At 41.5% G+C, this 27987-nt stretch overlaps 1 protein-coding gene across 1 annotated transcript in view; it reads right to left on the minus strand.

Moving 5' to 3' along the window:
• Positions 1-27987, minus strand: part of ryr3 (ryanodine receptor 3) — a 268014-nt gene that overhangs the window by 6990 nt on the left and 233037 nt on the right. The window contains 25 exon segments of the mRNA XM_042319182.1: positions 629-775; positions 1054-1114; positions 1683-1810; positions 2237-2279; positions 3043-3173; positions 3349-3537; positions 5125-5211; positions 5655-5823; positions 6159-6202; positions 6451-6731; positions 6859-7866; positions 8606-8687; positions 9333-9437; positions 9696-9824; positions 10157-10245; positions 10350-10430; positions 18976-19049; positions 19298-19374; positions 19985-20064; positions 20262-20361; positions 21377-21436; positions 21856-21907; positions 23028-23140; positions 25368-25464; positions 26625-26737. Of these exon segments, the coding sequence (XP_042175116.1) occupies positions 629-775; positions 1054-1114; positions 1683-1810; positions 2237-2279; positions 3043-3173; positions 3349-3537; positions 5125-5211; positions 5655-5823; positions 6159-6202; positions 6451-6731; positions 6859-7866; positions 8606-8687; positions 9333-9437; positions 9696-9824; positions 10157-10245; positions 10350-10430; positions 18976-19049; positions 19298-19374; positions 19985-20064; positions 20262-20361; positions 21377-21436; positions 21856-21907; positions 23028-23140; positions 25368-25464; positions 26625-26737 (3540 nt within the window).

Raw genomic sequence — 27987 nt, forward strand, 5'->3', positions numbered from 1 at the left:
ATGTATTTCCATGGAAATATAACATTTATTTGGAAAGTAATAAATGTATAGATATATTTTTAAAAGCATTCATGATTTACGTAAATGTAATATACTAAATATTACTCTTGTTAAAAATATGAAATGGTATTACATTTGGTGAAGAGCACATTATGACTTGTCTAGGACTCGACACTTGACTTGATACTTGCCGGTCTTGACTTGGGACTTACTTGTGACTTGTAAAACAATGACTTGGTCCCACCTCTGGTGGTTAGGGATGTTATGTTTGTTCCTTATATAATGAGAAACGGGGGCGTAGGTTTAACTACTTTTAATGAACATATACTTCAGCTAGAAAACTCTACGTTTAGCCATCCAAGGCATTCTTCCACCACCTGGCCCCCGCATAGCCTGTTGGGTAACGTAGTCTAAATGTTATTAACACATAACAACACAAGGGTTAGTTTTAAAATCATATTTTATGACTTTGTGGCTGTGCCAGCTAGTGACCACCCTGCAGAGCTGCCTCCAGAACAACATTCATGACGAAAAACGCTGCATTGAGATGTCCCCCTGATCTACAGTCTAGTGATTAAAATGTCTGTGTGGCCCTGTGACAGTGTCTGGTGGTGTTATTGCCACGTGCCTGTTTTCCGTTGTGAGTGACGGAGGACAGGATGGTCCGGAGGGTCTTGAAGCCCATGGCGATGTCCAGCAGATGGGCAGCGAAGAAGAAGTTGTTATAGTGCCCCAGGATGGACATGGTGGCGTACCAGATCAGGTACAGGAACGACTGACATGACAGAACAAGGAAATGTGAAGCTCAGTCCATCACTTTTTCAGTCTAAAATCAACTTGAAATTCCTAGTCCTTTCCCCTTTGTGTTTGCAGATCGTAAGGGACTGGATAGGTGTAAGCAGTATAGTGATGGCTCCAGCTAGCCTCCTGATGGCCTCAGGGTGGTTTGACCATACTCCTTATACCTATCCAGAGCCCTACTGCCAGCCACAAACACTGAAAGGGGAGGGGCTAGGTTGACAGTTTGTCTTTACTGAGGCAGTAAACACGTACGTTATCAGTCAGCACCACTCCCATTTTCCAGATGTGGTACTTGGTGTCAATAGAGCTCAACCTGCCATTAGGAAACAGACAGATGTTTTTTTAGCGTGGAATTAAACCAAGTTACCCACCCATTCACAATACAGTATCATGTATTTTACTGTGTTGATATGAGAGGATTACTTTCTCACTAGCGGTTAACTAAACTGAGACGCTATGTAGTATTTCACTGTGTTTATTAGCTACGTGTTTATTACCAGTGCATGTGAGGGAAAAATTACATATTTACCTGATTTATTTGATATTAATGGTTAACAATTAATATTTAACTATGAGTAAGACATTTCTCCTAATGTCTATGTTTTCATGGTCTCCACTGTAGGTGGGGGTGAAGTGAATATGCTTAGATAATACACTGCTGATACTCACTGTTTACAAATGGTATGGGGGGAGTCAATGTAAATTGTACGGTGGTGATTTTATTAATTGTTCAACAGTCTTATGGCTTAGGGGCTAGAAGCTGTTAAGGAGCCTCTTGGACCTAGACTTGGAGCTCCGGTACCGCTTGCCGTACGGTAGCAGAGAGAACAGTCTATGACTTGAGTTTTGTAAAGATGATATGAGAAGAGTGGATGTCTCACCAGGATACAAGAGAAGCCGCCTCCACCACGGTCTCCTGAGTAGGGTCGAAGTCCAGGGCGCTCTTATCCAGACCCAACAGCTCAGCTATCCGCTCAGCTCCATACAGGTCTCCATACTTATTAATGACCTATAGACAGACACATACAGGTCTCCATACTTATTAATGACCTATATACAGACACATACAGGTCTCCATACTTATTAATGACCTATATACAGACACATACAGGTCTCCATACTTATTAATGACCTATAGACAGACACATACAGGTCTCCATACTTATTAATGACCTATAGCCAGAGGAGACACATACAGGTCTCCATATTTATTAATGACCTATAGTCAGAGGAGACACATACAGGTCTCCATACTTATTAATGACCTATAGCCAGAGGAGACACATACAGGTCTCCATGCTTATTAATGACCTATAGACAGAGGAGACAGGGATTGATTTGGGTTTATATGATTGCTATGCTACACTATGTAGTTACAGGGTATATGTGTATAGTATTTGTGGGGAAACCTGTGTGAATAAGGCTGTACTTGTACCTTCCGTTTGATAAACTTGTCCCAGTAGTTATTGGGGAAGGATCTGCAGAAACATAAGAATGACAACAGATATAGTTCAATGTCTCTACAATTCTACTAGGAACATTCATCTGAAGCTGGTGACATTTTCAACAGACTTTTTAATATTAGTGTACACATTTCTTGACTTTGGCAGGAGCTTACCGGAACTGAGTTCCTGCACCTCAAATGTTCTACTGCTTGAGTACCGGCACCTCAAATGTTCTACTGCTTGAGTTCCTGCACCTCAAATGTTCTACTGCTTGAGTTCCTGCACCTCAAATGTTCTACTGCTTGAGTTCCGGCACCTCAAATGTTCTACTGCTGGAGTTCCTGCACCTCAAATGTTCTACTGCTTGAGTTCCGGCACCTCAAATGTTCTACTGCTTGAGTACCGGCACCTCAAATGTTCTACTGCTTGAGTTCCTGCACCTCAAATGTTCTACTGCTTGAGTTCCTGCACCTCAAATGTTCTACTGCTTGAGTTCCTGCACCTCAAATGTTCTACTGCTTGAGTTCCGGCACCTCAAATGTTCTACTGCTTGAGTTCCTGCACCTCAAATGTTCTACTGCTTGAGTTCCGGCACCTCAAATGTTCTACTGCTTGAGTTCCGGCACCTCAAATGTTCTACTGCTTGAGTTCCTGCACCTCAAATGTTCTACTGCTTGAGTTCCTGCACCTCTTATAGATCAGCTCAAAAAGGATTGTGGAGTTCCTGCGACTAAATATAAACAGTACCGGCACCTGTTTCAGTCCAAGTCAGGTTTTCCTCAGTGGTATGACTCACGGGGTGTTGATGACGAGGCGGTCCCACTGGCCCGTGATGTCATCGTCTGCCGGCTGCTCTGTGATGTAGAGACCTTCAAACTCCAACAGCCTGGCGATCCCCTTCTCTCTCTTAAACACCACCAGAGGCACCTGGGAGGGAAATGGATGACAGAGAGAAGGGTTGAGAGGAGAAACATGGAGGAAGAAGAGAATAGAATGGAATGACAGAGAAAGAAAGAAGATAATGATGTTGTGGATTGATGTGAACAGTTGACTGTAATAAACACCGGTCATACTGATTGATAGATTAAATGATTGTATTCACCTTGAGAAAGTAGTAGCCAACCAAACACAGGATAGAGAGGGCAGTGTGGAACACAGCCAGGAAACACAGAATAGGAGCCATGTAGCCTGTACTCTCCTCCAGGACAAAGTACTCCTCGCCACCTTCATCATCATCATCATCATCAGAACTAGTCCAAGAGTCATCCTCATCATCCTCAGCAGCAGTCACCTGAGGGGAAAACGACCCACAGAGAAAATGTGTTTTTATTTATTTGACAGATATGGTAAAAACCCAGCAAACACACACCTCACAATCTTGTCTCAAAGTTGACACACAATAGCCTGGTTCTTGATAAGAATGTACAGTGCATTTGGAGAGTATTCAGACCCCTTGACTTTTTTCACATTTTGTTTTACGTTACAGCCTTATTCTAAAATGTATTAAATACATGTTTTCCTTATCAATCTACTCACAATATCCCATAATGACATCACAATATCCCATAATGACATCACAATATCCCATAATGACATCACAATATCCCATAATGACATCACAATATCCCATAATGACATCACAATATCCCATAATGACAAAGTGAAAACAGGTTTTAGAGAATTTTGCAAATTTATGCAAATTGAAAAACAGAAATACTTTATTTACATAAGTATGCAGACCGTAAGTATGCTCAAAATTGAGCTCAGGTGCATCCTGTTTCCATTGGTCATCCTTGAGATGTTTCTACAACATGATTGGAGTCCACCTGTGGTAAATTAAATTGATTGGACATTGTTTGGAAAGGCACACGCCTGTCTATATAAGGTCCCACAGTTGACAGTGCATGTCAGAGCAAAAACCAAGCCATGAGGTCGAAGGAATTGTCCGTAGAGGTTTGAGACAGGACTGTGTCGAGGCACAGATCAGGGGAATGTAGACTCCTCCTAGAGCCCCCCGGCCAAATTGAGCAATCGGGGTAGAAGGGCCTTGGTCAGGGAGGTGACCAAGAACCCAATGGTCACTCAATGGTCACCCAATGGTCAGCTCTGGAGTTCCTCTGTGGAGATGGGAGAACCTTCCAGAAGGACAACCATCTCTGCAGCAAAGCCACCAATCAGGACTTTATGATAGTGGCCAGACAGAAGCCACTCCTCAGTAAAGTGTACATGTACAGCCCGCTTGGAGTTTGCCAAAAGGCACCGAAAGACTCTCAGACCATGAGAAACAAGATTCTCTGGTCTGATGAAACCAAGATTGAACTCTTTGTACAGCGATACTCCCCATCCAACCTGACAGAGCTTGAGAATTTCTGCAGAGAAGAATGGCAAAGACTCCCCAAATACAGGTGTGACAAGCTTGTCGCGTCATATCCAAGACGTCTCGAGGCTGTACTTGCTGCCAAAGGTGATTCAACAAAGTACTGAGTAAAGGGTCTGAATACTTACATATTAAGAATTTTTTATTCTTAAATGCATTTTCAAAAATATCTAAAAATCTATTTTTGCTTCGTCATTATGGGGTATTGTGATGTCATTATGGGGTATTGTGATGTCATTATGGGGTATTGTGATGTCATTATGGGGTATTGTGATGTCATTATGGGGTATTGTGATGTCATTATGGGGTATTATGTGTTGATTGATGAGAATATATATTTTTTTAATACATTTTAGAATAATGCTGTAAAGTAACATTTGGAAAATAGAAGGGGAATGAATACTTTCTGAACGCACTGTATGTAAATAAAATAAGATTATTATTTGTATCTTGTAGAAGAGAGAGCAAGAAAACCCTGTAATGTGCATCACTGCAAATGACCTTGTAGAACAGTAGAATGAAGTTGATGGCAAACGCCACAAACAGAGCCAGGAAACGCATGTTGTAGAAGTTCCGAGCCAACGTGTTCTGGAACACATGGAACACAAAGTTAGACATTTAGTCATGATAATACATTTAGTCATGATAATACATTCAGTCATGATAATACATTCAAGTCATGATAATACATTCAGTCATGATAATACATTCAGTCATGATAAGACATAGCAGTCTTCTGAGGTGAGCGTGACTGCAAAGAAGATGAAATGGAAGGTCACTATTGACAGCATGTGGCAGGCAGAATAACAACGGCTGTGTTTGAGAGCATCAATTCTGATCAGTCGCTGATCACCGACTAAACAAACGGACTGATCTTCAAATAATAAGCAGTTATCTAGGAGGCAAATCAGTTCAGTTAGTTTGCAGTCTCCAACTGCAATATAATAATTATAATAAATGTTTACACTTTACTGCACTCAATACGCAAAGCTGTAGTCGATCTTGAACAAGTACAATGTCTGATGTATTACCAGCATCTTGGCCTGGTAGACCTCGAGCCCAGCCAAGAAGCTGGCAAAGAAGGAAGTAGGAGCCTCCTTTGATTGGCTGTTTCTGGACTTGGGAACGGGCTTATCCTGAGCCACTTCCTCTTTAGGCTGCTCCGCCTTGACCTTGTCTTCCTTTTCCTTCTTCTCTGTGCTGTGAGAACACAAGATGACCGCCCATCTGTTATCGATCTGACACCAGCACATAGCTCTGACATCTGTTAGAGAGCTGAAACTCCAACACAACACAACACAACAACACACCCTTTCATTTCATTATTTCAATTTTAAGAAATAATGAGCAATTAAGATCAGACTCTTATTTGCGATAACAAACTGTCAAGATGCGAGAAACCGAGCAACGGATTTTTTTTTAAACGCTTTAAATAAAGTAAATAAAGACTGAATTAAGATTTGAACATGTCTTCCATGTTACATAGCTGAAGTAAACATACACTCAGAGATGAATAAATAGTGTAGACCACTCACTCTGCTTTCTCTGGTTCCAACTCCTTTGGTTCAGAAGCAGCTTTCTACATGAGACAGACAACCGAAGGTTAGAGAGATTCAGGCTTCTACATGAGAAGGACAACAGAAGGTTAGAGAGGTTCAGGCTTCTACATGAGACAGACAACAGAATGTTACAGAGGAAACTTATTAGTGACACCATCCATGTGAAACAAACCTAGCGTTTACTGAGAACTGTTCATAGAGAATCACCATTGTATTTCATGTATTCCCTTTACCTACTGTTTTAGAGACAGGCCTACAGAATGCTCACCTTCTTCTCCACAGTGGTGGTGGTCTCAGGAGTTTCAGAGACGTCTCCCAGTCCAGGATCAACATGTTTTAACCCTTCCCCTTTCTTTGGCGTGGGATTAATCATCTCCATCAAGATGTCCTGCTCTGCCTTGTCCGACGGTTTGATGGCCTGGTCTGTCCCGCCCGACACAGAATCACCCACCTCCACCTTTTCCGTCTCCAACACGTCGCCGTGGATACCGAACTGGGTGGGATCGGGCATGTTGCCCAAGATGTCTGTCACCTTCATGTTCTTGGCTCCTTCAAGTCAAATCAAACATAATTTAAAGTCCGTTTAAACAAAACGTTGCAACACCCTTATTAACATTATCCTAAAAACAATAAAACCATAGAGATCAAACAAAAATAGAAGATAAAAAGATCCCACCTTCGACGAGGCCGCCTCCGAACATGGATGACCAGATGAGGTGGAAGAATCCGAAGATGAGGCTGTAGATCCCCTTGAAGAACCCTGCGAAGAGCGTCCAGAAAAAGGAGAAGAACCCAATGATCACCTCCTTCATGCTCAGCTTCTTGGTCTTCTTGTACTGCTTCTTGAGGGTCTTGAAGGTCAGCATCTGTCGGAAGTTGGAGATCTTCTTCTTGGCGGCGACACAGACCATGGTGAAAGCCGAGGAAGCCTCCAACTCTCTCTCCTCCTCTTGCTCAGCCAGCTCTTCTAGCAAGTTGTGCACCTCCTCCTCTTCCTCCTCCAGGCGCTCCGCCACTTCTGGCTCCGAGATCTGAGACGCCAGCTGCATCTCAAAGATGGTGTCTTCGCAGAAGTTCACAAACATCTCCATCTTCTCGCTCTCTCCACTCTCGTTGACCACGTCGAAGATGAACTGTCTCTTGGACTCTTTGACCTGTGGCTTCTCCCATTGTGTACGACTGGACTCGCTGATCTCAAAGTAGACCCTCTCGATGCGCTTCCCTCCGCCCATGATCTCGATGCGGCCCAGGTACGGCTCGAAGTAGTTCAGCACGCTCTCAGCTGGTTCCAGGAAGGTGGCCAGACGGGGGTCATGAGGCATGTGTTCAGAGAGGTTAGTGAGCAGCACAGCTATGTTGAAGCCAATGTCTTTGGCCGGCTCGTGGAACCGCTCCACAAACTCCTCGTAGTTGAACATGTCATTCTCGTCGGCCTCAGCGCAGGAGAGGAGGAACTCAATCTCCGACTGGGTGTACTGCTTCTGGTTCTCCATGGACTTCTGGAAATCTTTTTTGGAGATGACCCCCTTGTTATCGGGGTCGTACTCCCTGAAGTTGTCAGAGGTGGTCAGGTCCTTGATCTTGAGGAACATGTCAAAGAACTTGAGGATCATCTCTACGTTGCTGGAGGACTCCACCAGAGTGTCCACCATCTGCTTTCCAATCGTTCCATTTACCACGTTGCCTAGGAGACACCACGTATCAATGGCATGTTGGCATGAATGGCATGTTGGTATAAATCAATGGCATGTTGGTATGAATCAATGGCATGTTGGCATGAATCAATGGCATGTTGGTATGAATCAATGGCATGTTGGTATGAATCAATGGCATGTTGGCATGAATCAATGGCATGTTGGTATGAATCAATGGCATGTTGGTATGAATCAATGGCATGTTGGTATGAATCAATGGCATGTTGGTATGAATCAATGGCATGTTGGTATGAATCAATGGCATGTTGGTATGAATCAATGGCATGAATCAATGGCATGAATCAATGGTATGAATCAATGGCATGTTGGTAGGAATCAATGGCATGCTGGTATGAATCAATGGCATGTTGCGTTTGCACTTTGCTTCCCTAACTACTTACTTTTATACCTTTGTTTAACTAGGCAAGTCAGTTAAGAACAAATTATTGTTTTCAATGAGAGCCTAGGAACAGTGGGTTAACTGCCTTGTTCAGGGGCAGAACGACAGATTTTTACCTTGTTAGCTCGGGAATTCGATCTTGCAACCTTTCGGGTTACTCGTCCAATGCTCTAACCACTAGGCTACCTGCCACTCCGTACTTCCTCACTTAATTACAAACTGACTTGCTTTGAATCGAACCATGGTCTGTAGTGATGACTCTAGCACTGAGATGCAGTGTCTTAGACTGCTGCGCCCACTCTGGAGCCTCAAAATCTGTAGGTTCTTACCCTCCAGCAGTGACAGCATCATCACCACCATGTCCTGCTGAAGATCCATCAACTCCTTCAGCAGCTCAATCTGACACGAGTCCTAAGGTGCACCAACCGTTGGAAAAATTGCATTAATAATACAATTAGTTAAGTAATAATTAATAATAACATGTATTTATGAAGCATTTTTATGATTTTACAATCTCAATAGCTCAAGTTCCATGCACTAAAAACAAATAACCAAAGACATAAAAAAGACATAACCAAAACCCAAAACAAAGGCATAACCAAAACCCAAAACAAAGGCATATCCAAAAACCAAAACAAAGGCATATCCAAAAACCAAAACAAAGGCATAACCGAAAACTCAAACAAAGGCATAACCAAAAACCAAAACAAAGGCATAACCGAAAACTCAAACAAAGGCATAACCAAAAACCAAAACAAAGGCATAACCGAAAACTCAAACAAAGGCATATCCAAAAACCAAAACAAAGGCATAACCGAAAACTCAAACAAAGGCATATCCAAAAACCAAAACAAAGGCATAACCAAAACAAAGGCATAACTGAAAACCAAAACAAAAGGCATAACTGAAAATCAAAACAAACGCTTAACCAAAAACCAAAACAATGGCATAACTGAAAACCAAAACCAAAAACCAAAACAACTATCACTACGACCAGACGCAACTATCATCAAATTTACTGGAATGTTTTGTGTAGCACTGAGGACACCTAGTTACCTGGGACAGCTTCATCTGCATGTTGGCAAAAACATGCAGGAATCCCACCACCGCATCCCACAGTCTGCTGTGGGCCAGACTCTGCTGGTTCCCAATACATGGGCCCTGGGAGGGAGAGAGGGAGGGAGGGGGAGAGAGGGACGGAGGGGGGTGGGAGAAAGGGAGAGAAATGAGGAGGAGGGGGAGGGGGAGGGAAGAAGAGAGGAAAGGGGGAGAAAGATTGATAGAAGGACCAAAGGGTGGAGTCACAAAATAGAGTGAATGTTAATGAAGATCCCAATCCCCACAAAAAAACAAACATTTTAGTACCATAAAATAAAATGTGAAACACTGGAAAGTCAGAAAGAATCAGGCCTTACTTACCTGGATGTACTCAGTGAGCGAGTTGAAGATCTGCTTCGCGACAGCTAAGGCTTTGGAGAAGTTGACCTGCCCTGCCTCGTCGATAATGTCTTTCCCAGAATAATACCAGTAGAAGTCACTGATAGATTCCTACAGAGAAGGATTACTATGTCAGTGTGTTGGTGAAACCAAGTCACGTTCTATTTATAGTGAGTGTGTGTGTGTGTGTCTGTGTGTATGTGTGTGCGTGCGAGCATGCGTATGCGTGCGTGTGTGTGTATGTGTATGTGTGCGTGTGTGTGTGTATGTGTATGTGTGTGTGTATGTGTGTGTGTGTGTGTGCGTGTGTGTGTGTGTATGTGTGCGTGTGCATTTGTGTGTGTGTGTGCGTGTGTATGTGTGTGTGTGCGTGTGTGTATGTGTGCGTGTGTATGTGTATGTGTGCGTATGTGTGTGTGTGTGTGTGTGTGTGTGTGTATCACCTGAAGCCGTAGCAGGTAGTCCACTGTGCTGATGATAATGTTGACTGTCAACGTGTTTCCTGTTTGTGTTCTCAGGAAGTTTTGGAAATCTGTGGCGAAGAACACATTTCGATATTGGGATAACGTGGTTTGAGTGAAGCTATAACAAAACATACTAATACTTTGTTTTACACCAATTTATACAAGTTCTCACCCCCATTGTGCCCCTCACAGAGCAGTTGTAAAAACCTGAAGAGATCTTTGGTGAAGTCATCATTCGTCAGCACTTTGGAACCTTTGGGATGGGACAGAAGTAGGTGAAGAACACTCTCCATAACAACAACGGCTGAATTCGCAAGCAACTAGAGTTTTCACAATAATCTCATGATTTAGTAATGCATGATTTAGGTGAAAGCCTGAGTTAGACTTTGCGGATATCCAGTTTGGATCGGCACTCATCACTCTTAGACAGGCAGGTGGCTAGCACAAATACAGATACTGCACTCTTGGAAATCGAGAACCTAAAACGGTTCTTCTGCTGTCCCCATAGGAGAACCCTTTGAAGAACTGTTTTGGGTTTCAGGAAGAACCCTTTTGGGGTCAATGTATAACCCTTTCCACTGAGGTTTCTACATGGAACCCAAAACGGGTTCTACCTAAAACCAAAAAGGGGTTCTACCTAGAACCAAAAAGGGTTCTCCATTTGGGGAAAGGCGAAAAAACCCTCTTGGAAACCTTTTTTTCCTAAGAGTATAGGTCTGGGTCTGTGTTGCACACAACACCCTTGCTGCATCCAAAGTGCTGATTGTGAAAACTGAAATGAATATTGTGAAACACCAGGACATTTCAGGAAGCTGAACGTTAGCCAGGTAACTTTCACATATAGCATCTAGTATAAGAACAAGACAAGAACACAGGGAACCCATTTTTAAGAAGATCATAACACAATGATGGAATGTTCTCCACTTAGAATCATCAAGCAATTCCAAGGTTCCATTTCACAGTACTTCACAATCTTGGGAATTCCAAGTATTTGAATACTGCATTCCATTTCTGGATCAGCTACATCATCCACATGAAAGTTAAACACAGCTTTGTGAAATAGGCCCCAAGTCCAAAGCACATCAAAGCTTTGCTTTAGCTGTGGACAAGTCTACATATCATAACCTCTTCAAAGACGTTGATAGCCTGATAGGAGTATCAGTAGCAGAATGTAGATTAGTGATGTAGAGTTAGTAACATAAAGAAAAAGCTAACAACAGGCATTTATAAAGTAAATCTAGAATTTGACATCTATATTTTATGCATGCATGTTGCATGAATGTACCTCCCTGTAGACCAGAGCAATGAGTTAATGCTTCCAGGTCATCAGGTCAATGAGGCAGGAGAGGTGAAGGTGAGAGAGGGACGATTATGATTGGTTATGAGAGCATCTTTATTTACCCCGCTGACTGTTGACTGCCATCGATGAGTATTAATGATAGGAGAAGACAAAACACAACAAACAGACGTAAGCAAGAGAAGACACAGAACTTTTTTTTTTTTAAAGGAGAAGAGAAAAAAAAAGGTTTAAAAGACAGATGTCTATAGGCCTCATTATGGGCGTGATGTTAAAATGAAGGTGTTTAGGGGAGAGTTATAAAGTGGTATGATATTTAGTGAGTATTTAGGATATTAGTGGAAAATACTACAGTTAACCTAGCAAAACATAAAAATATACAGCAGGGAGAACTGGAGGATAAAGGTGTGTTATGTGTGTGGGATGAGGTGTGTTAGGAGAAAGTGTGTGTGTGTGGGGGATGAGGTGTGTTAGAAGAAAGTGTGTGTGTGTGTGTGGGGGATGAGGTGTGTTAGGAGAAAGTGTGTGTGTGTGTGTGTGTGTGGGATGAGGTGTGTTAGGAGAAAGTGTGTGTGTGTGTGTGTGGGATGAGGTGTGTTAGGAGAAAGGTGTGTGTGTGTGTGTGTGTGTGTGGGGGATGAGGTGTGTTAGGAGAAAGTGTGTGTGTGTGTGTGTGTGGGGGATGAGGTGTGTTAGGAGAAAGTGTGTGTGTGTGGGATGAGGTGTGTTAGGAGAAAGTGTGTGTGTGTGTGTGTGGGGGATGAGGTGTGTTAGGAGAAAGTGTGTGTGTGTGTGTGGGGGATGAGGTGTGTTAGGAGAAAGTGTGTGTGTGTGTGTGTGTGGGGGATGAGGTGTGTTAGGAGAAAGTGTGTGTGTGTGTGTGTGTGTGTGTGTGTGTGTGTGTGGGATGAGGTGTGTTAGGAGAAAGTGTGTGTGTGTGTGGGGGGATGAGGAGTGTTAGGAGAAAGTGTGTGTGTGTGTGTGTGTGTGTGGGATGAGGTGTGTTAGGAGAAAGTGTGTGTGTGTGTGTGTGTGTGGGGGATGAGGTGTGTTAGGAGAAAGTGTGTGTGTGTGTGTGTGTGTGTGTGTGGGATGAGGTGTGTTAGGAGAAAGTGTGTGTGTGTGTGTGTGTGGGGGGGATGAGGTGTGTTAGGAGAAAGTGTGTGTGTGTGTGTGTGGGATGAGGTGTGTTAGGAGAAAGTGTGTGTGTGTGTGTGTGTGGGATGAGGTGTGTTAGGAGAAAGTGTGTGTGTGTGTGGGGGATGAGGTGTGTTAGGAGAAAGTGTGTGTGTGTGGGGGGATGAGGTGTGTTAGAAGAAAGTGTGTGTGTGTGTGGGATGAGGTGTGTTAGGAGAAAGTGTGTGTGTGTGGGATGAGGTGTGTTAGGAGAAAGTGTGTGTGTGTGTGTGTGGGATGAGGTGTGTGTGGTAATGTAGATGGACCGAGAAGGCTTGTAATCAAGCTAATGCTGCACCATGTGTTAGGTTTCCACTACTTCAGGATGGAGGAAACCCCCCCTGCTTCCAATTTAGGAGTAAAAATATCTCTTGGAAAGGCTTTTAGTGCTGAAGGCTTTTAGTGTTGAAGGCTTTTAGTGTTGAAGGCTTTTAGTGCTTGCGCTACAGTGTAGCGTATTTGTACGTAACCTGACAACATGGGAAGTGTAGATATGTTGATAACTACTGCACTTCTGAACAGCTTAGATTCCTAAACCTGATGAAACTACTGAACAGCTTAGATTCCTAAACCTGAGGAAACTACTGAACAGCTTAGATTCCTAAACCTGAATAAACATTTGTTCAGAGATGTCACTACTTATTCATTCAGGTGAGTGACATTCATCCTGTATAACACATAGCGGGGCTGGGGTCAGTTACGGTTCAATTCAGGAAACGTAACTATATACTTCTTCACTTTTTAATTAGGATTTTGGTTTACTTTCTGAATCGAAATGGAATTGGCCCCAACACTGATATATAGGGATACAATGCCACAAGGCCTTGTAGCCCTGATGACGGTCTGGACAACAACAGGTTAATCACATGGATCCTGACTCTACCACTACTGCAACACAAGCAGTAAAAACAACGCACACCAAAAATATCAAACATACAAGGTCAAATGCAATTTGATTTGATATTACTGTAGCTATGGGCATTCTTTCTGAAGATAATCTGATATTACTGTAGCTAGGGGGCATTCTTTCTGAAGATAATCTGATATTACTGTAGCTAGGGGGCATTCTTTCTGAAGATAATCTGATATTACTGTAGCTAGGGGGCATTCTTTCTGAAGATAATCTGATATTACTGTAGCTAGGGGCATTCTTTCTGAAGATAATCTGATATTACTGTAGCTAGGGGGCATTCTTTCTGAAGATAATCTGATATTACTGTAGCTAGGGGCATTCTTTCTGAAGATAATCTGATATTACTGTAGCTAGGGGGCATTATTTCTGTAGATAATCTGATATTACTGTAGCTAGGGGGCATTCTTTCTGTAGATAATCTGATATTACTGTAGCTAGGGGGCATTCTTTCTGAAGAGATAATCTGATATTACTGTAGCTAGGGGCATTCTTTCTGAAGATAATCTGATATTACTGTAGCTAGGGGGCATTCTTTCTGAAGATAATCTGATATTACTGTAGCTAGGGGCATTTTTCTGTAGATAATCTGATATTACTGTTAGGGGCATTCTTTCTGAAGATTATTTGATTTGATATTACTGTAGCTAGGGGCATTCTTTCTGTAGATAATCTGATATTGCTGTAGCTAGGGGCATTCTTTCTGAAGATATTTGCTGTAGCTAGGGGCATTCTTTCTGTAGATAATCTGATATTACTGTAGCTAGGGCATTCTTTCTGAAGATAATCTGATATTATAATTCTTTCTGTAGATATTACTGTAGCTAGGGGCATTCTTTCTGAAGATAATCTGATATTACTGTAGCTAGGGGGCATTCTTTCTGAAGATAATTTGATATTACTGTAGCTAGGGGCATTCTTTCTGAAGATAATCTGATATTACTGTAGCTAGGGGGCATTCTTTCTGTAGATAATCTGATATTACTGTAGCTAGGGGCATTCTTTCTGAAGATAATCTGATATTACTGTAGCTAGGGGCATTCTTTCTGAAGATAATCTGATATTACTGTAGCTAGGGGCATTCTTTCTGAAGATAATCTGATATTACTGTAGCTAGGGGCATTCTTTCTGAAGATAATCTGATATTACTGTAGCTAGGGGCATTCTTTCTGAAGATAATGATATTCTGTAGCTAGGGCCATTCTTTCTGAAGATAACCTGATATTAGCTAGGGGCATTCTTTCTGAAGATAATCTGATATTACTGTAGCTAGGGGCATTCTTTCTGAAGATAATCTGATATTACTGTAGCTAGGGGCATTCTTTCTGAAGATAATCTGATATTACTGTCGCTAGGGCATTCTTTCTGAAGATAATCTGATATTACTGTAGCTAGGGGCATTCTTTCTGAAGATTCTGATATTAGATAGGGGCATTCTTTCTGATATTACTGTAGCTAGGGTCATTCTTTCTGAAGATAATCTGATATTACTGTAGCTAGGGGCATTCTTTCTGAAGATAATTTGATATTGCTGTAGCTAGGGGGCATTCTTTCTGAAGATAATTTGATAATTACTGTAGCTAGGGGCATTCTTTCTGAAGATAACTGTATTGCTGTAGGGGGCATTCTTTCTGAAGATTCTGATAGATAATCTGATATTACTGTAGCTAGGGCCATTCTTTCTGAAGATAATCTGATATTACTGTAGCTAGGGTCATTCTTTCTGAAGATAAATTTGATATTGCTGTAGCTAGGGCCATTCTTTCTGAAGATAATCTGATATTACTGTAGCTAGGGGGCATTCTTTCTGAAGATAATCTGATATTACTGTAGCTAGGGGCATTCTTTCTGAAGATAATCTGATATTACTGCTAGGGTCATTCTTTCTGAAGATAATCTGATATTACTGTAGCTAGGGGCATTCTTTCTGAAGATAATCTGATATTACTGTAGCTAGGGTCATTCTTTCTGAAGATAATTTGATATTACTGTAGCTGGGGTCATTCTTTCTGAAGATAATCTGATATTACTGTAGCTAGGGGCATTCTTTCTGAAGATAATCTGATATTATTAGCTGTGAAGATTAATTCTATTACTGTAGGGGGCATTCTTTCTGAAGATAAGATAATAGCTAGGGGCATTCTTTCTCAAGATAATTTGATATTACTGTAGCTAGGGGCATTCTTTCTGAAGATAATCTGATATTACTGTAGCTAGCATTCTTTCTGAAGATAATCTGATATTACTGTAGCTAGGGTCATTCTTTCTGAAGATAATCTGATATTAGCTAGGGCCATTCTTTCTGAAGATAATCTGATATTACTGTAGGGGCATTCTTTCTGAAGATAATCTGATATGAAGATACTGATATTGCTGTAGGGGCATTCTTTCTGAAGATAATCTGATATTACTGTAGCTAGGGGGCATTCTTTCTGAAGATAATCTGATATTACTGTAGCTAGGGGGCATTCTTTCTGAAGATAATCTGATATTACTGTAGCTAGGGGCATTCTTTCTGAAGATTATTTGATATTACTGATATTGAAGATAATCTGATATTACTGTAGCTAGGGGCATTTTTTCTGTAGATAATTTGATATTACTGTAGCTAGGGGGCATTCTTTCTGAAGATTATTTGATTTGATATTACTGTAGCTAGGGGGCATTCTTTCTGAAGATAATCTGATATTACTGTAGCTAGGGGGCATTCTTTCTGAAGATTATTTGATATTGCTGTAGCTAGGGGCATTCTTTCTGTAGATAATATGAAATGACTGTCGCTAGGGCCATTCTTTCTGAAGATAATTTGATATTACTGTAGCTAGGGGCATTCTTTCTGTAGATAATTTGATATTATTGTTGCTAGGGGGCATTCTTTCTGAAGAATATTTGATATTACTGTAGCTAGGGGGCATTCTTTCTGAAGAATATTTGATATTACTGTAGCTAGGGGCATTCTTTCCGTAGATAATTTGATATTACTGTAGCTGGGGGGCATTCTTTCTTTAGATAATCTGATATTACTGTAGCTAGGGGCATTCTTTCTGAAGATTATTTGATTTGATATTACTGTAGCTAGGGGCATTCTTTCTGAAGATTATTTGATTTGATATTACTGTAGCTAGGGGCATTCTTTCTGAAGATTATTTCATATTACTGTAGCTAGGGCCATTCTTTCTGAAGATTATTTGATATTACTGTCGCTAGGGCCATTCTTTCTGAAGATTATTTGATATTACTGTAGCTAGGGCCATTCTTTCTGAAGATTATTTGATATTACTCTCGCTAGGGTCATTCTTTCTGAAGATAATTTGATATTGCTGTAGCTAGGGCCATTCTTTCTGAAGATAATCTGATATTACTGTCGCTAGGGTCATTCTTTCTGAAGATAATCTGATATTACTGTAGCTAGGGTCATTCTTTCTGAAGATAAGATATTCTTTCTGAAGATAATTACTGTAGCTAGGGTCATTCTTTCTGAAGATAATTTGATATTACTGGCTAGGGTCATTCTTTTTTCTGCTAGGGTCATTCTTTCTGAAGATAATCTGATTATTACTGCCATTCTTTCCGAAGCTGATATTACTGTAGCTAGGGTCATTCTTTCTGAAGATAATCTGATATTAGAGCTAGGGTCATTCTTTCTGAAGATAATCTGATATTGCTGTAGCTAGGGGGCATTCTTTCTCAAGATAATTTGATATTGCTGTAGCTAGATAATCTGGGGGCATTCTTTCTGAAGATAATCTGATATTACTGTAGCTAGGGGCATTCTTTCTGAAGATAATCTGATAGATAGGGTCATTCTTTCTGAAGATAATCTGATATTGCTGTAGCTAGGGCCATTCTTTCTGAAGATAATCTGATATTACTGTAGCTAGGGCCATTCTTTCTGAAGATAATCTGATATTACTGTAGCTAGGGTCATTCTTTCTGAAGATAAATTGCATTCTTTCTGAAGACCTGATATTACTGTAGCTAGGGGGCATTCTTTCTGATAATCTGATATTACTGTAGCTAGGGGCATTCTTTCTGAAGATAATCTGATATTGCTGTAGCTAGGGTCATTCTTTCTGAAGATAATCTGATATTACTGTAGCTATTTGGGCCATTCTTTCTGAAGATAATCTGATATTACTGTAGCTAGGGTCATTCTTTCTGAAGATAATTTGATATTACTGTAGCTAGGGTCATTCTTTCTTTCTGAAGACTGTAGCTAGGGTCATTCTTTCTGAAGATAATTTGATATTGCTGTAGCTAGGGTCATTCTTTCTGAAGATAATCTGATATTACTGTAGCTAGGGTCATTCTTTCTGAAGATAATCTGATATTACTGTAGCTAGGGTCATTCTTTCTGAAGATAATCTGATATTACTGTAGCTAGGGTCATTCTTTCTGAAGATAATCTGATATTGCTGTAGCTAGGGGCATTCTTTCTGAAGATAATCTGATATTGCTGTAGCTAGGGGCATTCTTTCTGAAGATAATCTGATATTACTGTAGCTAGGGTCATTCTTTCTGAAGATAATCTGATATTACTGTCGCTAGGGTCATTCTTTCTGAAGATAATCTGCTAGGGTCATTCTTTCTGAAGATAATCTGATATTACTGTAGCTAGGGTCATTCTGAAGATTCTGATATTAGATAATTCTTTCTGAAGATAATTGCTGTAGCTAGGGGCATTCTTTCTGAAGATAATCTGATATTGCTGTAGCTAGGGGCATTCTTTCTGAAGATAATCTGATATTGCTGTAGCTAGGGGCATTCTTTCTGAAGATAATCTGATATTACTGTAGCTAGGGGGCATTCTTTCTGAAGATAATCTGATATTACTGTAGCTAGGGCCATTGTTTCTAAAGATTATTTGACACGAACATGTAAAACACAGCAGAGAGAGCTAAGACAAATGTCATGTTTCAGCATTAGCCATTTGGAAGGAGTTTGCTGATTTGCTGAGCAGTAAGTGAAATCTGTGCGTGTTGATCCCTGAAATTAAAGACACGCTAAAACTGCAGCTACAATAGCTCTTGAACCTATTGCTGAGAAGAAAGGGAGAAAAAAGAAGCTCAACATGTTTTCTACGTAAAGATACTCCAAGTGTGAAACAGCAACCAAGAGAGCGAGACAACTCTTGGATTCTACAACTCTTGGATCCTACAACTCTTGGATTCTACAACTCTTGGATTCTACAACTCTTGGATCCTACAACTCTTGGATCCTACAACTCTTGGATTCTACAACTCTTGGATCCTACAACTCTTGGAACCTACAACTCTTGGATCTCTACAACTCTTGGATCTCTACGGCTGAAGGGAAAAGGGAAAAAATAAAACTACAATTGAACACTGAAATGTTAAACTACTTATTAAAGCTATGTAGTAGTACATCAGTTGGCCATCGTTTCTCATTACTTACAGGATCCTTCATCTGTCACCATCCCCAGACCTTCCGCTTTGTTCTGTCTCTCAAAGGCATTTAAGTCCAGGACACTGTAAAGGGTATGGAGATAAGACACACTGTGAAAGAGAGAAATAGTACGCTGGGGATAAAGAATAAGAATGACATAAACCGTGGTCATAGGGACTACGAGGGTCCCTTCATCATGTCATTGGGTATAATCAACATGCTTATCGATAAGTTACAATATTTGAATTGATCAAAAGTCTATTATCATTCCCAGGCAGTTCCCAGACGAGATCTGTCCTCTGGATTATTTGGGTAGCGTAGTCACGGTTACCTGCAGGACTGCATGAGGCCTGACAAACTCTTGAAAAAGCCTGCATCTCTTTTCTCTTTCAGATAATCCAGCATTTTCTGCAAAACAATGGAAAGTAAAACAAGCGTGTTTTCATGCACAGAATCTCTTGGTAAAACGTGATGATGTAATACATTTCTGGTATTGATGTGTAACATACACAGTACTACATCTCTGGTATTGATGTGTAACATACACAGTACTACATCTCTGGTATTGATGTGCAACATACACAGTACTACATCTCTGGTATTGATGTGTAACATACACAGTACTATATCTCTGGTATTGATGTGCAACATACACAGTACTACATCTCTGGTATTGATGTGCAACATACACAGTACTACATCTCTGGTATTGATGTGTAACATACACAGTACTACATCTCTGGTATTGATTTGTAACATACACAGTACTACATCTCTGGTATTGATTTGTAACATGCACAGTACTACATCTCTGGTATTGATGTGTAACATACACAGTACTACATCTCTGGTATTGATGTGTAACATACACAGTACTACATTTCTGGTATTGATGTGTAACATACACAGTACTACATCTCTGGTATTGATGTGTAACATACACAGTACTACATCTCTGGTATTGATGTGCAACATACACAGTACTACATCTCTGGTAATGTAATGCAGTCTATCTAACCTGCTGGACCAGCACGTTGCCTCCGTTGAGGATGGAGATGCCCAGTTTGAGGGTGCAGGTCACCATAGGACCTAGTCGACCTGGGGACAAAAGAGGAGTAGACTGACTGTGTAGTACACAAGGCTCTGAAGTTTCACCTCTACTGTAGATAAAGAACATCCTCACCTCTACTGTAGATAAAGAACATCCTCACCTCTACTGTAGATAAAGAACATCCTCACCTCTACTGTAGATACAGAACATCCTCACCTCTACTGTAGATAAAGAACATCCTCACCTTTACTGGCGCTGATCATCTGTAGCACCATCTCAGCAGCCCCGCGGGCGTGGAGCCTGGCCTGCTGGTACAAGATCTTCTGTTTCTCCATCTCCTTCTCCTGTGGGCCCAAAGTGGAATGGCAGATCATTTAATGATCATACGCAAATAAAAGCCAAACTCTCTACAGCAGTCAGCCATAGTCGCTGTTCATTAAAAAACGGTCCTCATAGTTCATACGTCGATTGTCTATAATCCTGAGGGGTTAAAATACACAATCAAACATAATCTCAGAGAGACATTCACACATTTCACAGGAAAGTGGCAACATCAACAGTCTTACAGCTACAAAAGGACAAAGATGATGTATAAAAGATACAGTACTGAAAGGTTGAATGGAACATGGTTGTCACAGCGACAATGACATTTCAACCATTGGCTGGTCTTTGTCAGCTGACACCGTAGACATGGGAAGTTATCAGTTGTAGCCAGTGCTGTTGATTAAAATCCTGTCTCATCTCGGTCTCATCATCCACAAATCAGATATTTATCAAGGCTAAAAGGCCTGACTGGGTTCAGACAGATTCAGACTGGGTTCAGACAGATTCAGACTGGGTTCAGACAGATTCAGACTGGGTTCAGACAGATTCAGACTGTGTTCAGACAGATTCAGACTGGGTTCAGACAGATTCAGACTGTGTTCAGGCAGATTCAGACTGGGTTCAGACTGTGTTCAGACTGTGTTCAGGCAGATTCAGACTGGGTTCAGAGAAATTCAGACAGATTCAGACTGGGTTCAGACAGATTCAGACAGATTCAGACTGGGTTCAGACAGATTCAGACTGGGTTCAGACAGATTCAGACTGGGTTCAGACTGTGTTCAGACTGTGTTCAGACTGTGTTCAGACTGTGTTCAGACAGATTCAGACTGGGTTCAGAGAAATTCAGACAGATTCAGACTGGGTTCAGACAGATTCAGACGTTGTTCAGACAGATTCAGACTGGGTTCAGACAGATTCAGACTGGGTTCAGACAGATTCAGACTGGGTTCAGACTGGGTTCAGACAGATTTGATTAAAAAGTATCTAAGGCTTTAAGCCTGGGGGTTAGTGATACAAGGACAGACAGGTTGAAACCTCAAATGTCTTCTCTTTCCCCTCTTCCTCTTCTTCCTCCTCTTCATCCTCTGCACAACTCTGAGGAGATAGAGGAGGAACATGTTATAGTTAGGACAACTGTGCATTAACTGATTATTATTATTATTTTTATTTAACCAGGCAAGTCAGTTAAGAACACATTCTTATTTTCAATGATGACCTAAGAACAGTGGGTTAACTGGTCTAGGAACAGTGGGTTAACTGGTCTAGGAACAGTGGGTTAACTGCCTGTTAACAGAACGACAGATTTGTACGTTGTCAACTCGGGGATTCGATTATGAACCCACTACGGATTTTGAAAGTATGTGTTTACATGGGCAGCCCAGTTCTGATCTTTTGCCACTAATTGAACTTTTGACCAATCTGATCAGATCTTTTGCCCATAGTTGGGCAACAGATCAGAACTGGGCTGCCTATGTAAACGCAGCCAAAGTGTGCTCAAATTTTCAGTTGCGTACCTTTGCCATCATGTCTGCATACGCAATATATAACGGATCTTCTTCCAGGAAGCTGGAGAGAATAACATATTATCCAATCATTATCATGACTTGTATCAGGTTTGTAAAGTAAATAACACAAATAAGTTAAGATCACACAATTCTTTGTATTTAAGTAAGATTGAAAAAAAAAACACTTGTTCACTAGGTTGATTGATTAATTGATCGATTGAGTGATTGGTTGATTGACTCAATGTCAAAATAAAAGGTTAAATAAAAAACATTGGTTGATTGCAGTGATGTAAAGTACTTAAGTTAAAATACTTTAAAGTACTATCTGAGTAGTTTTTTTGGGTATCTGTACTTTACTATTTATATTTTTGACAACTTTGACTTTTGCTTCACTCCATACATTTTCCCTGACAGCCAAAAGTACTCATTACATTTTGAATGATTACTGTAGCAGGACATAAAAGTGTCCAATTCGCACACTTATCAAGAGAACATCCCTGGTCATCCCTACTGCCTCTGATCTGGAGGACTCACTAAACAGAGAACATCCCTGGTCATCCCTACTGCCTCTGGTCTGGAAGACTCACTAAACAGAGAACATCCCTGGTCATCCCTACTGCCTCTGACCTGGTGGACTCACTAAACAGAGAACATCCCTGGTCATCCCTACTGCCTCTGGTCTGGCGGACTCACTAAACAGTGAACATCCCTGGTCATCCCTACTGCCTCTGGTCTGGCGGACTCACTAAACAGAGAACATCCCTGGTCATCCCTACTGCCTCTGATCTGGCGGACTCACTAAACACAAATGCTCAGTTTGTAAATGATGTCTGAGTGTTGGAGTGTGACCCTGGCTATCTGTAAATAAATCAAAAACAAGAAAATTCTAAAAGTAAATGTATTTGTTTAAATATACTTATTAAAAGTAAAAGTACGAATAATTTAACATTCCTACAGAATTTTCTTGTTTTTGATTTATTTACGGATAGCCAGTGTCACACTCCAACACTCAGACATCATATTATTATAGAACATGGCTCCAGTAAAGTGACAGTTCCCAAAAAAATACTACTAACTGTCACTTTACTGGAGCCATGTTCTACTAAGGTATCTTTACTTTTACTCAAGTATAAGTATTGTGTACTTTCTCCACCACTGATTGATTGGTCATTCCCTCCTACCTTCTCTCTGTGAGGGCGTTGTGGCTGAAGTGAAGGATAAGCTGATGAAGAGGGTCTGGCTGGATCTCAACCTCCTCCTCTTCCTCCTCCTCCACGATCTTCATTGGGGTTTTCTACACAGACGTCCCGCAAGAGACAGGGGTTACCTCTGGTCCTAACCTGGCCTTTCCACTAGAGACTACACCCTGCTGGTTAAATACAGGGGTTAGCTCTGTTCTGAACCTGGCCTTTCCACTAGAGACTACACCCTGCTGGTTAAATACAGGGGTTATCTCTGTTCCTAACCTGGCCTTTCCACTAGAGACGACACCCTGCTGGTTAAATACAGGGGTTATCTCTGTTCCTAACCTGGCCTTTCCACTAGAGACGACACCCTGCTGGTTAAATACAGGGGTTAGCTCTGTTCTGAACCTGGCCTTTCCACTAGAGACTACACCCTGCTGGTTAAATACAGGGGTTAGCTCTGTTCTGAACCTGGCCTTTCCACTAGAGACTACACCCTGCTGGTTAAATACAGGGGTTAGCTCTGTTCTGAACCTGGCCTTTCCACTAGAGACTGGTTAAATACAGGGGTTATCTCTGTTCCTAACCTGGTCTTTCCACTAGAGACGACACCCTGCTGGCTAAACCATGTTATTTACTCACCACTCAACATTGATCACATTATTACATTAGTAATTGTAGCTTCAAGCCATGACCCTTTTTGGACGACTTCCAACGTTTCTGAACTCAGAGTCAGAGAGGTTGGCTAATGGGTTGTTTAACACGCCATGCATGATCATGCCCATTATAGTCACACTGTTTATGGAGCATCCCATGCTAGCATGCTCAGATGAGGCCTGCAATGGTGGTAGTGATCCGGATTTTTACTGATGATTGTATCCCCATGAGAAGGACAGGATAGGGACACTGTCACATGAATGGACCAGAGTATGATCAGTATGGCACATCGTAGGAAAACTTTTTGAAAACAAAACTGTGTTCTAAGTATGGGGAATTCCTCTCCTTTTCACTCAGTTTCAAAATGTCGTCTTCCTACTGAACAATACCCATCACTGACAAAGCAGTATCAGTGTCTATGTGTTAGAGAGGTCAACGATGAGTATAATGTCAAAATATGTTCGCTACTCACCAAATATGTACTTCCAGGAAATGTCTAAATAAAACTGTACAAGCAATCTAACATATGTCTATTTGGCAGCTCAAATATAATGAGTTGGTGTAGACTTCCAAACCGTACAGTATAGCAGCCATAAGTGATTTACATTGGAGGTGCCGAATAGGCTGGTTGCTATTATATGTTTGATTTAGACCTTTTTTTGGAAGCACATACCGGCCGTAACGGGAGTAAATGAAGACTGTTGCTCAGTAAACAAATGTATTTTGACATTATAAAGCTCGCAGAGCTGTCTAATTGGGAGTTTGAATCATCTGAGATTCCTGGGAGTTAAAGAGGAGACCTGTCATACTCACCGTCTCCATCACACAGATACTGGGCCAGCAGAATATTATGGGCCAGCAGACTATTATGGGCCAGCAGACTATTATGGTCCAAGAGATGCTGCACTACTAAATAAAGTGTGCGGACAATGATGATGATGATGATGATGATGATGAATGACGTGGTGTTACATCGTGGCCTGCTCTTGTACATTCTTCCCCCGTGTCGTGTTTTATGACATAATGCAGTACTGTATGTCTATCTATCCTTACAGCTGTACAACTATATATTTACAGTGAGATCAATGACATTTTCGATACTTGTCACAACTCTGCATGAATCCAGACTGAGATGTGCGCGAGCATGCTACCCGAAGACTTCACTTGATCACGTCAACATCAATCACTACAGACTTACAGTTACAGCAGAGACTGTACCGTACAACATCTAAATGGTCGACGTCAGACATCAAACATTTAACACCTATTGAGGGCTGTAGCCGCCCCTCTTACCACAGTAGTAGTAGTAGTGGTGACATAGCCCATGCCGTAGCCTGTTTTTCTAGCCACGTGCTTTGCTGCGGAGACAGAGCCATTGCTGCCACTGAGTCTCCTGAGGTTGAGCCTGTCATGTCTGTCAAGGCTCTGCCGGTAGCGAGCCACAAAGCTAGAGAGAGCGCGGGGGCCTCGGGAACCTCTGGGGGCCCAAGTCGAGGTCCCCGGACCCAGGCGGACCGGGAAGCGATCCCGATCCCGAAGTTGGACGGCGGGCATCGTGCTCAAGAGGCTGTCGGCGAAGAGGGCGGGTAGGGGTGCGGTGCCAACACAGGGCACAGGGGGCAAGGCTGAGGCTAGGGCTGAGGTGGTGGCAGACACCACCGCAACATGCCCAGTACTTACTGCTAGGTCCTGCACTAGCTTCTCCTCAAAGGAGTACTCCTCTGTCTCTATCCATAGTCTCACATAGCCCAACACGAAGAGATTAATAGAACGATGCCTGGGGGGAAGGAGGGAGGAGAGGGAGAAGGGGAGTGGAAGATGGGAGAATGAGATTAAGGTGTGTCCAAGTAGATTTTGGAAGAGGGAGGAGTAAGGAAGGAGAGATGTGAGGGTGTAACAGGAAGGAAGAGCATTCCAGGGTGATGATTGGTCGATATGGGAGCTGGCTCTTCTGACTGGTCATCCTTGATGGCTTAATTAGCATACAGAAACTGGCTGAGGATGTGGTTATTAAAATTATATCTAAAAACACTGAACACTGTATTCAAATATTATTTCAGTTAATAAATGATATACATAAAGCTAAAAAAACAAACATTCATAATGTTACTCAAATCACATGAGACAAAACATTCCACGATTCTAAGACATAATGACAATGATGATCTTTATGTAAACAAGCTAAATGCTTCCTGGATTGCTCATTGATTGACCACTGATTGGTTGTTAGCTGAGGCTGACCAATCAGAATCAACAGTGCAGTAAACTGGAGGTAGGTTGTGGTAGGTGCAGTAGGTAGGTGGTGTTGACTGTTCGGTCAGCCCATAGTCTGGAGGATAAGATGGAGGAGGGAGAGAGGAAGCATTCACCTAGCCTGGGTGCCAGTCTGTTTGCCATGACAATTCCACGAGGATTTGGCAAGAGAAGAGCAACAGACTAACACTCAGGCTAGCATTCAGCCTGGACGTTTCACATTACCGTTAATACGGAGAACAGGCGGTCAAAATTTGATTCAGCGAACGCCTTTTCCAGCCAAACGTACCGATAGCCGTTCAGGAAGTAATTGTTAATTTTGTATCTGAGGAAAAAGGTGTTGAAGGTGGTGTGCAACAGAGAGAAATAACAGAGAGGAAGGACAAGGTTAGGGAGGTGGAGAGGGAGATAGTTAACAGCATGCCACCAACTTCACCGAGAGATAACAGAGATACAGGACTGGAACGTCACGTTTTGATTCGATGGAGACAATAGCACCATGTATGACGACTGAGGACTTGTTTTCTGGGGATAGTTGTTGTCACAGCTACAAAGTCTCAAACTCATATTCCTTTTTACGTATCTCATTTAGTTGACAGAGACAATTTAAGCCTCCAGTTTTTCCATCAGGGTACCTCTAATTGTCCTGAGTCGTATGTAAGTGTGATTAGAAGCCTGTCTTACCTGGGGAGGTTGTAGAGAGGAGCCATTCGGAAGCAGGCCACCACGGCGCGTTTCCGCTGTTTGGACAGCAGCTTCTGAAACACACATTTCTTCATCCTCAGAGGCTGCTCCACCTAGAGGGCAAAACATTACGTCTCAAAACATGACGTCTTACGAACATTACGTCTCATGGACATTACATCTTATGGACATTACATCTCATGGACATTACGTCTCAAAACATGACATCTTATGGACATTACGTCTCACAACATTATGTCTTAACTTCTTGGATATAGGGGGCGCTCTTTTAATTTATGGATAAAAAAACGTTCCCGTTTTAAACAAGATATTTTGTCACGAAAAGATGCTTGACTATGCATATAATTGACAGCTTTGGAAAGAAAACACTCTGACGTTTCCAAAACTGCAAAGATATTGTCTGTGAGTGCCACAGAACTAATGCTACAGGCGAAACCAAGATGAAATTTCATACAGGAAGTGCCCCAGATTTTGAATGCGCTGTGTTCCAATGTCTCCTTATATGGCTGTGTATGGGTCACGAATGAGCTTAGACTTTGTCGTTTCCCCAAGATGTCTGCAGCATTGTGACGTATTTGTAGGCAAATCATTGGAAGATTGACCTTAAGAGACTACATCTACCAGATGGCCGCTTGGTGTCCTCCGTTGCAATTATTGCGTAATCTCCAGCTGTGTGTATTTTTTGTTTGCTTCGAGGAGAAACACAGCTGCCACGAATGATTTATCATCAAAAAGATATGTGAAAAACACCTTGAGGATTGATTCTAAACAACGTTTGCCATGTTTCTGTCGATATTAGGGAGTTAATTTGGTAAAAAGTTCGGCGTTGTAGAGACTGCATTTTCAGATTTTTTTCTTAGCCAAACGTGATGAACAAAATGGAGCGATTTCTCCTACACAAATAATCTTTTTGGAAAAAATGAACATTTGCTATCTAACTGAGAGTTTCCTCATTGAAAACATCTGAAGTTCTTCCAAAGGTAAATGATTTTATTTGAATGCTTTTCTTGTTTTTGTGAAAATGTTGCCTGCTGAATGCTAGGCTTAATGCTATGCTAGCTATCAATACTCTTACACAAATGCTTGTGTAGCTATGGTTGAAAAGCATATTTTGAAAATCTGAGATGACAGTGTTGTTAACAAAAGGCTAAGCTTGTGAGTGAATATATTTCTTTCATTTCATTTGCGATTTTCATGAATAGTTAATGTTGCGTTATGGTAATGAGCTTGAGGCTATAATTACGCTCCCGGATACGGTATTGCTCGACGCTAGAGGTTAAAACATTACGTCTCAAAACATTACGTCTTATGGACATTACATCTTATGGACATTACGTCTCAT

The sequence above is a fragment of the Oncorhynchus tshawytscha genome, unplaced genomic scaffold (genome assembly GCF_018296145.1).
Source record: "Oncorhynchus tshawytscha isolate Ot180627B unplaced genomic scaffold, Otsh_v2.0 Un_contig_388_pilon_pilon, whole genome shotgun sequence".
In the NCBI taxonomy this organism is placed as follows: Eukaryota; Metazoa; Chordata; class Actinopteri; order Salmoniformes; family Salmonidae; genus Oncorhynchus; species Oncorhynchus tshawytscha.